The 15,425-nt window shown below is 38.1% G+C and overlaps 1 protein-coding gene across 2 annotated transcripts in view; it reads right to left on the minus strand.

Annotated features, from left to right (window-relative positions):
* pafah1b1a (platelet-activating factor acetylhydrolase 1b, regulatory subunit 1a) overlaps positions 1–15,425 on the minus strand; it is a 35,516-nt gene that overhangs the window by 9,291 nt on the left and 10,800 nt on the right. For both annotated transcript variants that reach the window (XM_067365004.1, XM_067365005.1), the window contains exons 3-6: positions 6,449–6,533; positions 4,817–4,891; positions 4,403–4,609; positions 904–1,072 (exon numbers count right to left, since the gene is read on the minus strand). In XM_067365004.1, the coding sequence (XP_067221105.1) occupies positions 904–1,072; positions 4,403–4,609; positions 4,817–4,891; positions 6,449–6,533 (536 nt within the window). The remainder of the gene's footprint in view (positions 1–903; positions 1,073–4,402; positions 4,610–4,816; positions 4,892–6,448; positions 6,534–15,425) is intronic.

Below are 15,425 nucleotides of genomic sequence, written 5' to 3' on the forward strand. Positions count from 1 at the left end.
CATCACTGCAAACGTGCATTTATTATGTGTATTTTGATGCATAGTGTTTTTGGCTTGTATTGTGAGCTTCTAAAACAGTATAAATGTGTGTGCATTTTTAGCATGAAACTGTAAATTGCTGTGTGCATTAGCGAGGTTTTGGAAATTAATGAAATATGAAATATAAGTGGCTGTATTGCAGATAGTTGTGTGCCCATCCCCGCTTCCCTTCGCAGCTTTTCACACTGACTGTTTTTGCACTTTTCCAAACCTGTGGTGAAATCTGACCCAAGATAAAATGGGGGGTTTCATGACACTTTAAGTGTTAACTATCCATCTAACACATGGAAAGATATGTTGACATAATAAGCACCCGTAAGATAAAATGTAAATTCACTTGTGGTGTGATCTCCCATATGAAAAGCCTGAAGGCCTCCATTTCAAAATAAGCTATTAAAATTTATCAAGCAATTAGGATTTTAAACAAGGGCACAGCCTACGGAATGGCTTTCTTAGGACAGGATCTCTCACTTTTGTGGAGTGGGGGGAAAAAGTTAATGTCAAAATGTTCTAAGAACAAATCTTAAGCTTAAGAAAAAATGTTTATATAAGATTATACGCTATATTAAATATATAAATATAAATTATAAATCTATTACATGCAAATATTTGTATAGGATTTAAAAAAATAAATAAATAAATAAATAAATAAATATATACATAAACCTTTATAAACAGCACAGTAATATTTGTGTTAAAGGCTGGCTTTTAATACAGGTAGAATCTCTTTTATGGATGCGTTGGCAAGCTGGCATTAATGAGCTGCGTTCAACACCTGCCTCCTGACACTCTATTCCCCCCTGAGACGCCCCACCACTCCTAACAGTTCCCAGAACCAATCACATCATATGACACCATCCTCACCGTGCATGGTCCTGATACACTCAAAGCCCTGGAAGTCCCAGAGCTTAATGGTCATGTCTGCTGAACAGGAGGCTAGCAGCTTTCCAGAATGGTCAAAGGAAATGTCCTGCACAGAGTCTGTGTGGCCCTTGAGGGTCCGCTCAAAGTCACCTGTTTCATAATCCCATACCTGGATCAGATACAAAACACATGTTTTAGCCCAAGATAAGCATCTTTTCAATAATAAAAAAGCCATTAACTCGTCTGGCAGCTTGTAATGATAAGTTAATTTATTAAAAGGCAGGTTTGGACTTGTAGCTGCTATTATGTATTCAGTGAAACATCTGTAATGCAGCCAGCTTTTAAACACCACCAAACACGCCAGACTGCCCTCTGGATCTAATCTATGGTGTGAACGTTTCCTCGTTCAGTCTTTATCAGCCTGTCAGAATTTCATCCCACAGTAATCTTACAATATCTACTGCACTCCAAGCAAAATTGTGGCAGAATATTTTGACATCACGTTTACCCTAAAATTCAGTTTTCATCATTTTCTTTATCATTAAAGCATTTTTGTGAAGTGAGGCAAATGTTTTCTGCTTGTTCGCCTGGATGCAGCAGTATGATAAACAGCCTCAGGGCTTAATGTGAAGATCAGGTTTCAGCAGTTTCTAGGCGTCAGCCAGACACACAGGGATAAGCTCTGTCTGCTACATAGGGGGCCGGTGACAGAAGCCCCTCCACCTGCTTATCTGTCTCCTGCTTCCAAAGGGGGAGACTGAACTCAACCAGTCGTGTTCTGATAGAAAACATGCACAAGAAAAGCCTGATGTTGCACACCTGGGTCAGTCAAGCACGTAAGCTTTAACCATGTAGCTGAGACTGCAATATTATTATAGAGTGTATACTATAGCAAGGACTTATATCTGCCTTCATTGGTCTGTCTGTATGTCCATGATCATCAAAAAACACCTTTATAACAAAAAAACAAATAGGGCTGGGAGTTTAACGCATTAATTAGATTAATTACGGGAAAAAAATAAAGCATTAAATTTAACACATTTGACACACTTGCCCCCCCCAGACCAACATAGGTCATCTTTCATACAGTTGACTGATGATGAATATAATGCAGGGGAACATCTCTGCATGATATAGCCTATATAGAATGCAGTTAGAATGTCCATAAAGATATGAAAGGCGATAGATTTTAACCCTTTGAAGCGTACGATAACACCGTCCATAACCGAACGTGCACATGTAATAACTGAGCCAGAGTAGAGGCACAAGGACACTATTGAGAGTGCGCAAGTGTTGTGAAGAGATTCATGCTGCACATTGCATTGATGCGCTCTCACGTTAATGTATTACATTGATGCACACTCGACGTGTGTAGTTAAAAAATGCCATAGTATTTACTTTAAGTAAACTATAAAAATGAAAAGAACGTTGGTTCTGAAAGCTGCACTTGTTTTTTATTGGTTAAAATGAATGGAGAATATAATTTTTTCCCTGGGTGCTCAATGCCTATATAGCCTATAGTTAACAAGTTTGTGAATATTTTGAATAAAAAAGGAAAAACTAAAAAGTGATACATCGGTCATACAGCTCTATAGTACCTGAGTGACGTGTTGCCTCCCACATTAATAATAAATGTGCACATATTGTGAATTCATTTAATAAGTTTAATAACCAAGCGTTTTTGTTAGCCTTCAGTAAATTAACTTCTCTAAGAAAATGATTCATAAAACATTAGTTGACCATACGTTTCATATTTCAATTTCATATTTCCATATTGATATAGATTAATTAATTAGATTAATTACATGATGTGGCGATTTATTAATTAGATTAAAAATTTTAAAATCGCTTCCCAGCCCTATAAAAAAAATAAAAAAAAATAAATAAATAAATAAATAAATTGTGGGACCATCTACTTTGCCTAAATATAATTAAAGATAAAACACTTAAAGCAATAGTTTTAAAAATTAAAAGATTTACTAAAGATTACATTTAACAGAATTATAAAATTATGTTTTTAAAGATCAACTTGAGTATTAGATGTTAGTGAGCATGTTAGATATCAGCAAAGGTAATCTAAAATGTTAAAACAAAGGTAATCAGCATGCACAATTAAATTTGATATTCAATAAATACATTTTAGCTGATAACAGATATAGTCCTGATATAGTGTGCATCCCTAAAAACCATTTCATTTTTTATTTGAAAAAGAGGCTGAACCAAGACTAAATAACTAGGCTTCAAAAGAAAGGGAACAGAAAAATAAAAGAGCATGCTGAAATTACCCATGCAGTGCTGCATGAACAGAGTGTTGTTTTTTTTTTTTAGAATACAATATAGTGTTGACGTTTCAGATAAATTGTGGAGATGAAAGAAAAGACTGCATGTTTGAGCGCATGTCATATGTTCATGCGCATGTATAAAATATCACAGTCTGAGAAAAAAAAAAGAAAAAAAAAAAAACATTATTGTGCTTGTAACTGAACTGCAAACCTGAATTGCAAACTTTGGCTGATTCAGTCTTGTCAAGAGGCAAAAAGGAAAGCTGTCAAACTGCTGATCAACATGAAAGTAAAAAAAAAAAAAAAGACCTGCCATAGTCACCTTACCACATATTACACTTAGCACAGGTGAGAAAAAAAAAGCATCTGGCTACACAGCTTCAGGCTCCCTGATAATTAGCAATGAATATGTGGATGGAGAGAATGGGAAAGAATATATTCGGACTAGCTCTAGCTATCTGGTTGAGGGCTGCCCATGTTAAGGAGGACTGGGGATTTTAGAGAAGGGTTTAATAGCACCAAGTACAAAACTAGGGCACAGGAGGAGGGGGCACAGACTCAGGTTGGTGGCCATAGCTGCCAGCACTAAGGCAGAAGATGAATCACTCAAAAAGCAAGAGTCCAGGGGGGAGAAAAAAAAAAAAAAAGAGAAAAGAGAGAAACCCTTTGTGGGACTAATTCCAAAAATAAAACAGAACATGTAGAAGGGTGTGCCTTTCATATATTATATCTCTGAATTTTTGGCTGATCTAAAGTGTGAAAACCTTCCCTCTTGGCAAAAAAAAAAAAAAAAAACCTTAATAAGTGGCTATATATAGTTTTAGACTTAGGTTGTCTGACTCTGTAGAGTTGCTGGGCTCTGTTATGAATAGCAGGCAGGCAGAAACAGGGCTTATTACCACGGGAATGTCACAATGCTTGTGCAGACTTGTGTATATTGGGTGTCTCAAGAGCCCCTGTATGACCAAGTCAAGAAAAAAGAAAAAAAAAAAAAGAGGAGGACAGTGGCTGCCTGATGTCAAATTTACAGCTCATTCAAGGCAAGACGCTGCAATTATGTCAGTCAGCGAAGCAGGAGAGACTAAATTTGATGGGCCATTTTCACACTGTATATCAAGATTTGATCATACCAATGTAACAAATGCAAGGTCAGATTTAGGGGTATGAGATGTACACCATGCACACAGTACTGCCACAGAAGATACAGAAGAACTCACCTTTATTGTCGCGTCCTCTGAGGCAGAGACTATGACGCTGAAAACAGGATGAAAAATGACTCTGGTGACAGGACTCCTGTGGCCACTCAGGGCGTATCTCTCAGGGGGACGGGGGATCCATTCTTTGGGGTCTCGCTTCTGTCCAACTGGCCCACCTAAAGTAATCTCCTCTTTTGCCTCATTCAGTTTTGATTCTAATTCCATCACCTAGCAGAAGGCACAATGTGTAAAAATCATTAGACACATCAAATTAAATGAATGGTGACACTTTGGATTACAGTTGCTGTAGCTGAAACACAGCGTTTCCGTTTTTTAAACCCAAACTTCTGCCATTTTAGAGCATGAATAGTCAATGAGTCAAGGCTGCCTCCATGGTTCCTAATAGGATTTGCATTAAATATGAAATGCACAAACCTTTTTCTGTAATCTGATGACTGATGTCCATTTCTTTTCCAAAAGACCTGCATACTTCTTATCCAATTCCTCATTCTGGAGACAAAAGATTACAGAAACTTTACACAACACATTGCATTAAAGAAATACAAGAATTTCATACAGCCTTAAGCAAAAAGGGAAGCATACACCTATCACCCCAGTGGCAACTGTAAATTCCCTCTAAATCCCTTCACATGGGTTAATCTCTGGCAGACAAAGAGAGCTTACCAAGATTACATTTACACAAACACTGCACTGTGAAAAATTAACTTTAGGGTGCCTGGCACTAACTAGACCTTTCTGTAAGTCACATTTAGTTTTCAATTTGAAACATAAATGAATCTCATTGGCATTCTCCAATCAACAAACCAGCATGAATAACTACAATAGTAACAATGTCTTTAGGGATGGGAGGTATAACTTAGGTTTCATATGTTTAAATAATAATAATAAATTATTCTCCTCTTAATCATACAGAACAAGAAAATCAGAGGCTGGAACAGCCAACGCTTGCCATGGTGGTTGGTTTTACTGCTGTGTATCATAATCTTCAGAATTAGACTGAATAAAGTGGAATTGTGAATGAAGTATGAAAATCCAACAAGAGTAATTATGTGTAAACCCTAACATTAGACATTCTTATGGTTGTGTTTTTAAACACGCAAGCCGGAGAGCAATATGAAGGTTCTTGTGTACACACGATTTTGCTTCACAAGACAGCTCCCAGATCTATGGTTGATGAAAAAGAAAAAAAAAAGGATGTGGCAGACAAAGAGAAAGAGAGGCTCTTTTGGAGTAATATATCAGAGGTGTCCAGCAGAACAGGTGCCGTTTCTGTGATGAGAAGTGGAGTGAGAGGGGTCGTGTCATGTGTCTCTGAGGGAAAGGGGCATTTAAAGCCTCTGCAGAGGTCTGATCCGCCATCTGCCTGGACCCTCTGCCACGTGTGGCGGCCAATGTACCAGCCCCATCAGCCATGCCAGCCTCTAATCACTCCCATCTGACAGTCCATCAGCTCCCTCCAGCCCTCAGAGAGCCACTCTTCATCTACAGCTATGCCTAAAGTCACAAAGCCCTGCCACCTCTCAGAATATCTTAACAGCTGGAAGGATCGATAATGAGATCTCTTCTGCTAAATGAAGCCATGTTAATAGCATTCTGGTTAATTAAAGGGAGCTTTTAGCACCATAGACCACCTCTTGGTCAACAAATCTGATCAATAATTCATCCTCTTTCTTCCCTGCACAAATAAACAGTTTATCTTCTGTCCAACCAGGAGTGTTTTCAAACAAGAGCTCTCGCATTTCCAAGCGGCATATTACGCAGAACCGTTTTCTGCTGAATTTCAGTAATTCTCTTGGTCTATCCTGTGATAATGGAGAGACACTATTCAGCATGTCCCCTTTATCAGTGTGAACCATCGCTTAGACAAGAGGGAGCATTGGGTTTTACATCTGCCACACATCATAATTATCTCTGCACTGCCTTAATTCAGCACGTGCGCTGTCAGTCATAAACTCATACAGAGGCACCAATTAAAAGGGGAATACTTCAAATTAAGAAATATTGGTTTGACTTGGGGTTTAAATGGAGGGGGGTTCCCACACTCACCATGTCTAATTCTGCCTCCTTTTTGAAAACTGAATATGCCTCTTCATATCCATTGGAACGAAGGTAATCAGCTATCGCTCGGTTTCTGAAAAACAAAGAAAAGCCTAATTAGTTCTCTTGATAACCAGGCTTTTGATTGTGGATTAAGAAAAGAGCTGCAGTAAGAGCTTTTGACACAACTGAAAGAACTTGTGAGTGAGCACATATTCAGACAGTGGTACATTGGAATTTCATTATGAGAGACAAAACAACTGCTCATGGAAAACTCTGTATGCTTTCATGGTGAATCAGGTTTGATAAAGAGGGTGCAGGGAAAAAACACTGATATGCAAATTGCTCAGTAAATTTCAGTACTGACCCAAAGATGTGCCCTTAAAAATACATTTATGAAGGCAGTACGTATATCTGATTACAAGTCATCCAAAACAGAAACATCAAAACCTGAAAAGAGCATTAGTGTACAACTATTTTAGATTTATCCAGTTGCAAAGGGTAAGCTTTTGCAATATTACCGATAACAATAAAAACACACGTACATATATACACATTATAAATACACACAGGTTTGCTGCAGAAGTTGGTGTTAAGCTGCGTTAATAGTCGCTCTTCATTTGCATAAAAGTTAATCATTTCTCAACTTTGTCGTGTCACTGGACGTGCCGACATCCTGTCACCAACAGTCACTGTCGCTTGTGGAAATCGCCAGCTCTATTGAAATGTGCGGGTGTTGCTTTGTCGTTGATAGTTTGAGCGCATCTTTACTCAGTCTTTACCGATTACATTACTTGCCCACTGTAAATTCACATTTCTTGCCCACAGTAAAAACCATTTTGTTCGGACAACAAACAACAATTATAAATTGAGTTATACATTTCTGCTGTGCTCCATACAGCACAAGCTGCAGAGTCGCAACAGTGCAGCAGGAGTCGGATTTCACGCATGAGGGTAAGGAGAGATGACTGAAAAGATCCTGAGCGTCACTAGCCAAGTTTTCATCCAGTTTTTGTTAGACAAAGTCAAGATGCATAAAAAATAAAGTTTTCGAAATTTGCTTTCTCCAGGCTGTTCCCATTCAATTGGCCTTTTACAAATAAAATGGTGTGCGTAATGATGTCATCCCTTTTGTTGTATCCCTAAAAAATACGCACTTGAGCCGTTTCCATATAGGGCTGGGCGATATATCGTATGTGATTGTCACGCACATTTCGTCAGTAAAGCCGGTTCCCTGATTACCGCTAAATCGCCATCACCTGCTTTCAAATGGAGCGGCATTTAATAGACAGAGCCGTAGTTCACTGATAAGCTGCGCAATATCGCGTTCATTATCGCAGATGAATCGTCTTCGATAATGAACGCGATATTGCGTAGCTTATCAGTGAACTACGGCTCTGTTTATTATCCATATGTAATTTTGCGTATACTAGGGTTGGGCGATGTCCCCTAAATTGGCAGTTGACGATGTTTACAGTAAAACATCGTGATGGACGATGAGGGGTGAGTGTATTTAAATTTTTCATTATTATATAATTAAATAATTTATTATTCATTATTTTACTTTATTACTTTATTTATCCCTTTGACGCGTACGATCACACCAGTGTGATTAGAACGTTCAGTGTAGTGCATCACGTGATCAATTGCCAAATTCAAATGTGCGCGTCCATCTCTAAACCGGAGATGGATGCGCGCAGCACTTTTCATACATCACAAATATGCAGTGTTTTCAACCAGATAATGTTTATTTTAGGTTTCGGATGTTTAAATACATATAAGATGTTGTAAATCCAACAGAACCTGCGGCACAAACTAACATGGCGACGCCCATAAAGTGTATAGCTCAACTAACGCAATCATTATAAAGTTGTTTAAACAGCAAAACACATCCACTTTCACATATTTGTTTTCCAATAGGTTGCACGTGAGGGGAATAAAAGGGGCGGAGCGGGGCGGGGGCGTGGCATCACGATGGTGTCTCTCCATTGTGATGTTGGTCAGCCATCACATATCGATATCATCGTCCATCGGCACAACCCTAGCGTATACCGCAAAATATATCTTTCACATCTTAAAAATTTGTAAAATGTAAAGTAATGAGACTTTTTTTTTTTTTTTTTTTTTTTTACAAATAATAATTGAATTAGGAAAAATTAGGAAACATGAGAAGACGACGGTGAAGTGAAGCGGCTTGTCTAATAGGACTGCATGTAACCAACTGCCTTACAGGAAAAAAAAATGTTAGGATCCACAAAAAAAGATTTGTACAGTGAAATTTTTTCTTTGCATATCGCAACAATCTTTAATGTAAGCTACCCTTGAACATGCAAGCCAGTTGCAATGTAAAAGCTGTGAATTCACAGCCATGTCACAAATGCTTTTTACTTTAATAGGGAAAGAATATGTCAGTTCTTAGAAGGAAGCCTCCACCTCTGTTTTCAACACATTCTGAGCTGCTGAGGAGTCAGCAAGACTGTGGTGAGCGGAAGATATTCATTGATGGTGGTGATAGTGAAGACAAAGAAGGCTGTCAGAGATGCCACTCTGCTGTCCAAACTCTTCCTGGCATTGTGATGGCAGAAGGATCCACAGCCCAATATGGAAATGCTTTTTCAGCGAGACAGCCACATTGTGCACATATACTTTTAAATCAAGATCAAAATCAAGACAGACAAAAAGAATTATAATATCTAAAGACCAGACAACAAAGAGTCTAACAGCACACATAGACAGAGGAAAAACTCTGGGTGTGGCATGGTTGGAGATAAATGATATGATTATATATACACAGTGTGTAACCTATTTGGTGAACTGGCCACTTCACTAAGGGGCAGACAATAAAGTGACAGAGCACTAGCACCATATCTACTGCAGTCTGTGACAGTTAGGGTGCTCTGATTAAAGTCAAGGTTGGAATGAGGCATCTCATGTGACAGACGGCAGGAATGAACCACACACTGCTTAATGCTGAACAGGACATATGTGTGTGTGACTCTACTCTGCTTTGCTTTGAGTGGGACATGCTCAACAGATACCTTTCCTAGAGACACAGCTCACCAACAATGCTTCTTTGTGAGTCAAACAGAGCAGTTTAGCAAAACAAAATGGTAATGATTATGGCCATGTACATTCTGGAACGTTTTTGGAGCGACAACTACAGTTAAATGCAGGAGTGAAAGCCCTGAATACTGTGTAGAGTGTATACAGCAGTCACAGAATGATTCATTTACAATTTTGCAAATCATGTTGCCATCGTACAGCTGTATACAAAAAACATGAACAGCAGCAGTTCAAAATAAATTCAATTATAACCAATAATGAAAACATAACTTCCAGGACTCCAGACAAAAAAAAAAAAAAAAAAAAACTCCTATAGGGGGAAAAAAAACAGGCGCCAAATATTTTTTTTTAAGAGCCAAACAACAAGGAACATAATTTTTTTTTAAATCACTTACTTTTATTCATCCTGTTGTGTTTCAACAAACATTTTTTCCAAAATGGAAATTCATAACATTTACAGACAAGAATATAACTAAGAATATAACAGTAAATGTAAGGTATGTGCTGGAGAAAAACAATACTAAAAATCATTAAACAGCAAGTGCAATCTGTCAAAACACATTAAGCAGCCCATGTGAAACTCTGCTTATGAGCTTCTTTGATGCATTTAATAAATGCTTGAATAAAGAAGAGCTACAAAGACAAGTCTTCTACTGCGAAGTCAAGTGACAACCATATTTAACTGTAGTGTGTATGTGACCAAAGTGACTACACAGAAATCAGTCAAGTGTTTTAAATCTATGTTCAGGTTATCATTAGGATGGCCACAAGATGACGTTTCAGCGTTTTATCATGGATGATGTGGTGACAGAAAAGTACCGAAGATCAGTGCTGGCGTAAGTAAACAAGCAAGCACAGTGTCTCTTAACAATAACAAATTACTGCAAATTATTATGAGATAAACTCAAGTGCCATGACTTTTAGACCCTTGGGTGCATGCTAGTCCTCACTCACCTGCCCAACCACTTTTGAACACGTCATTCAAATTCCCAGATCCCAATTAAAACCAGCCACAAGAGCTATGTTTTATGATACTGCTAACTGCACAGTTGAAACCCAATAAAAAGAAGAAATAGTACTGAAAATTGCAGGAAAGAAGACACTGAACAAACGAGTGCTCATGGCTTTGGGCTGGTTTCCATAGAAACCAAGGAGCAGGCAGAGAAGCAAAGTGGCAATGAACCCAAGGGCAGAGATGCTGAAGACAAGGAACAGAAGACACTCTTAATTAAGGCTGGCCACACACTTGAAGATTTTAAGCCCAATTTGCACCCCTAAACGATTGGGGGCAGGGGGGTGCAGCGCATGGTTTAGCAGTCCGGGCGAATCATCTAGTGTGTGTGTTCAGAGTAGATTTCTTCTAGTTGAATTCTTATCAAAACAATACTCGAGTTACTCGACTACTAGTGGTTCATGCTACTCTAAATGAAAAGACATGAAATAGTTCTTATCAATAAATGTTTATTAATTCATAGCCTAATGCAACAATTACATAAGTATACTCAAAACAATATAATCATTTAAAGCAGTCTTAGTCTAAGAGTTGGCAAATTGCGATATTATTGTCATCCTTGATGAAATACTTCCACATCTGATGCGTGTTGTCTGTTGGTGACGTCCGTTTTGAATTCATTTATGGTTAATGCACGCTCGAGTAGTTGATTGTTTCCGATAGCGCAGACTAGTGGTTGAAGTAGTCGATCTACTGACTACTCGACTAGTCTATGCAAGCCCTAGTTCAGAGGATTATAATGCTAAAAATCGGTTGAAACTGTCATTATGTCTGTGGTCTCCCACAGTTTTAAAATCGGTTAAGATTTGAAAATCGCCTAGTGTGTCCCAGGCCTAAGAGAGGGTTTCCTTAAACTAACTAAAGTCTTAAAAGAAAGGCAGCTCTGCAGGTTGACAGCATTTTTGGCGACATGGGCACATTTATACGTTCAAACACAATCAGCATCTATGATTATATGCTGGACGTGAAAATGTGTGACAAAAAAATAAAATGGCCTGGTAATGTATTTTGTTTAATAAAAATGGATGTTAAGTCATTGATCTGAGAAAATGAGTCTTTATAATATCCGACAGTGGCCAGGTTGTGGAAGACGCAGACGGAATCACAGAGTCCAGCCATAAAAATGGAATTTACTGTATAATGCATAACGCTTGTGGTGTTCTCAGCATCTGCAATTTTACTACGTGAGGACACTCTACATGAACCACAACATCTCCAGAACTGCTCTGAAATTTGACTTTACCAGAATTTTTTCCCCATTTCATTTGATAAATATATCAATAGATACAGACAGAGACTCAGAGGTCATCACTAAAACCCACCAAAATAAACCTTTGATTTATCTTGAAGAAATTATGATAAAAATGTATTACTATGGTACAGTAGAATGTACTTGTCTTCAAATAAATAATAATAATAGCTTATTAAAACATTTGAGGATTATCATGCAATCACACAATTTTTAGCTTATGTTTTAATTTCTAACTGTAAATCTCTGTTGTGCAAAAAATGAAATAAAATTGCTCTTTTTGGTTTAAAACATAAATAAAATTATTAAAGCATTATTCATTCATTAGATTAATGCCCAAAGTATATTTCGTTTTTTTTTTGTGTACCGTCAAATGAGAAGCCTTTCAAAGTATACTCCATTTGAAAATGTGTGCAAACACAGGCTGATGACAAACGCCCACTAGAACATTTCATCTTTGTCCAGTGTCTGTGCCATTTTTCTCCAGAAGCTATGACTAATAAAAATGTCTTTGTATTCTTTTAAACTAAAGTTGCGGCTATCTCATAACCCCGTCACACAGGTGCTTGTTGTTCAATCTCTTTAGTTTCATCAAAATCAATTAAATAAATGTAATAGAGTTTTATTTATTCGATTGATAAGACATCATTTTTGATTATTAAAATTCAATTAAACCATTAAAAAAATAAAAATAAAATACAATCCAGAATTTTTGGGGGGGAATTTGGGAAAAATAAAACAAATTTCACACTATATATATCTAATAGCTAATTTACTGATGTATTTGATCTGTAATAACTGTATGTTTCTGGACCACATGACTGAATCTGAAGCTCAAGAGCAAGTCCTCATCAAAGGTCAAACTATAAATCTCAGGCAGGGCGGTGGCAGTATGTGTGTGCAATGTGTAAAGTGAGTAAGGAGGAGATGAGCTGCAGGAGAAGAGATGAGCAGCATTACCTCATTCCTTTTTGGAGGAGAGTCATCTCCCTCTAACATCATTTCCGCTAAGTGCTTGCTTCCGGATCCACATCACCACTGCCAGCAAGACAGCATCCCGTACCCCTCCCACATCGACTCCATAAACCCAGTGCATCTCTCCTCAGTAAACAAACAGTCTTATCAGACTCAGATGAGCCCCTGTGGGTATATCTTGTCTCACTGCCTCTGGTGTGTGGATTTGCTTTGCTTAATATCCATCTGCCATCATGTATCAGAACATGGCATCACAGGACTACAGAATGAGTCCCTTTGCAGGCTTTGAAAGTTGGTAACCTTTGTACAAATAGAAAAAGGAGTCTGATCTTCCCTGCAGCTAGCCTGTACATGAAACAACATGACAGACAGAAAATGGCTTTCATCAAAGCCATCACTCTCTCTTTGTGTCTCTATCCAGGGATTCTACAGGAGAGCTGATTATTCCATGACAAAAGGCTCATAAGCAGAGGTTGCTGCAAGTCTGCTGAGTAAGCGCACACAGTGTGTTCTTGAAGCATCCAAGTGGACTGTACACTGGTTTCCAGTAAGAACCAGCTATACAAACCTTTTCACTTAATGTCGGACCATAACAAATGAGCTCTCAAAACTGATGACCAAACTAGAAAACCCAGAGAAATAATGTAGGAACCAGAGCATATCTAACATTCTGACCTTATCAGCTCTCAAAAAGCCTCATTAATTTCATCCACACTACATGCCAGTGAATAGGTCAAACAATGCCTTTAATATGAACAGGGATCTTACTAAAATCAAAACGAGAGCATATAACAAAACGATAATATAAAAACGCATGAGGCAGATATTGCTGCATTGGTAAAAATTAGGGCTGTAACGATATGGGATATGAAACCGAAATCGCGATACGCAGGTCCACAAACCTGTATCGCGATGTGAGAAGGCAGAATCGCGACACACCCCTTCCAAGTCCCAGAGTTATCCTTCCTGTCCAGATCCAATGCTACCACATTTTTAAATTACTATAATTATTAGGGGTGTAACGATTTATCGTAGATGGTGTGTCTCAATCAGCTCTCTAGTTCAGTAAGTGTTTCGGGCACACATTGAATCTTGCAAGCAGGTTTAAACGTTTCTCATGTCAGTCTCTTGCATGGTCGCATGAGAAAAGTCGTGGCTCTCTTTCACCGCAGTGCACAGCAACAGCTGTGCTCACAGAAAAGCAAAAGACGCTTGCGATGATTTGCTTTAAGAAGTTCTGTAGTGGCCGTTCACATATTGCGTCTTTTCCACGTGCAAGTCAGTTATTATTTTCAAATGTAGCCGCGTGGCAGGCGCGCTCATAATGGGATCAACGCGGTCGCACCGCGCATGCAATTCTCAACTTCTCAGAATGCCGCAAGCGCGATGCAGGTCGTGTGACAAGAATCAACCGATCAGCTATGGCCTTTCCGTAACAAAACATCAAAAGCTCAGCTGAACAGCTGATCATAGCTGTACATGGTGGTTTTTATATCTTATCTCCATCAATATATCTCGTAGTAAAACTAATGCAAGGGCTAGAAATCATTTATCCTTTGCAGAAACATCCTGATCCTCTTGGAGAGCTCAATTCATGGTTGCATAACGACCGACGCCACGGGAGCGCAAGCGCTTTGGAAAGAAGGAGAAGCGGTGCGGCCGCGCCTTCCACGCGTTTTTAGACGCGATATGTGAACGGCCCCTATTCATAATTCTAAGTTCATGTTAAATTTAACTTTTTTTCAGTGACAGACAGCCCTATTCAACTGTTAATTTGAATACAGAAGGTTTTTATTAACATTTTATATTTATTTATTTTATTGAAATGTGATCTTGTATGTACAAGGAAAATTATTGAAATTTGTTCATGTTTTTTTATTAAATCTTGTTTGAATTTCAGTTTCAATTTGTTCAAAATATTCTGATATGTATCATATCGTGAACTCCGTATCGAGATACGTATCGTAGCGTGACCTGAGCGTATCGTTACACCCCTAGTAAAAATAAGGCTAATGTTCAAACCAAAGAAATAGCAAGCACATTATGCATTATGGCTACAGTAAGCAACACTATATTGCTCACAATTAGTGAACGTTCTTTTTTTTTTTTTTTTTTTTTTAAATAAATAAATACAATTTTAAATAAATGTGACTAATAATATAAATATGATGTAATATGACTTTAGTAGTTTGAGATCGATTCCCTGCAGAACTGCCACAAACCCCTGAAGACCCCTGCAATAGACTTGCATTGGAGGAAGGACCTGAACCATATCTAGGCACAAAAAAAATATTATAGACACAAATAAAAAATTGTGATAATTAATAAAATAGACCCTAGCAACCACCAAGCAATGCCTTAGCTATAAACTAAAATGCATAGCAACATGCTAAAAAACTCAGAGCACCTTGAAGACCTGTTTATTTTGAAAATCATTCAATGCTGAAAACTGAAACCCTATACCCAGAAAATGACACTACACAGGAGAAAGCCAATCAAATAAATGAATGAAACATACAGACAATCTTATTTTAGTGATATGATGAATGTAGGTTAATTGTAAACACTCCATGTTCTGGCAGTTCAGAGACGGCAGACCTTGAGCTAGTGTGTGTAAAGGGCATATGCATTTGGATGTGCGTGTGTGTGCACAGCATGGGAGTGTTGAGCCAGCTGTCTCACATACA

Source organism: Chanodichthys erythropterus, chromosome 17, assembly GCF_024489055.1.
Source record: "Chanodichthys erythropterus isolate Z2021 chromosome 17, ASM2448905v1, whole genome shotgun sequence".
NCBI classification, from domain to species: domain Eukaryota; kingdom Metazoa; phylum Chordata; class Actinopteri; order Cypriniformes; family Xenocyprididae; genus Chanodichthys; species Chanodichthys erythropterus.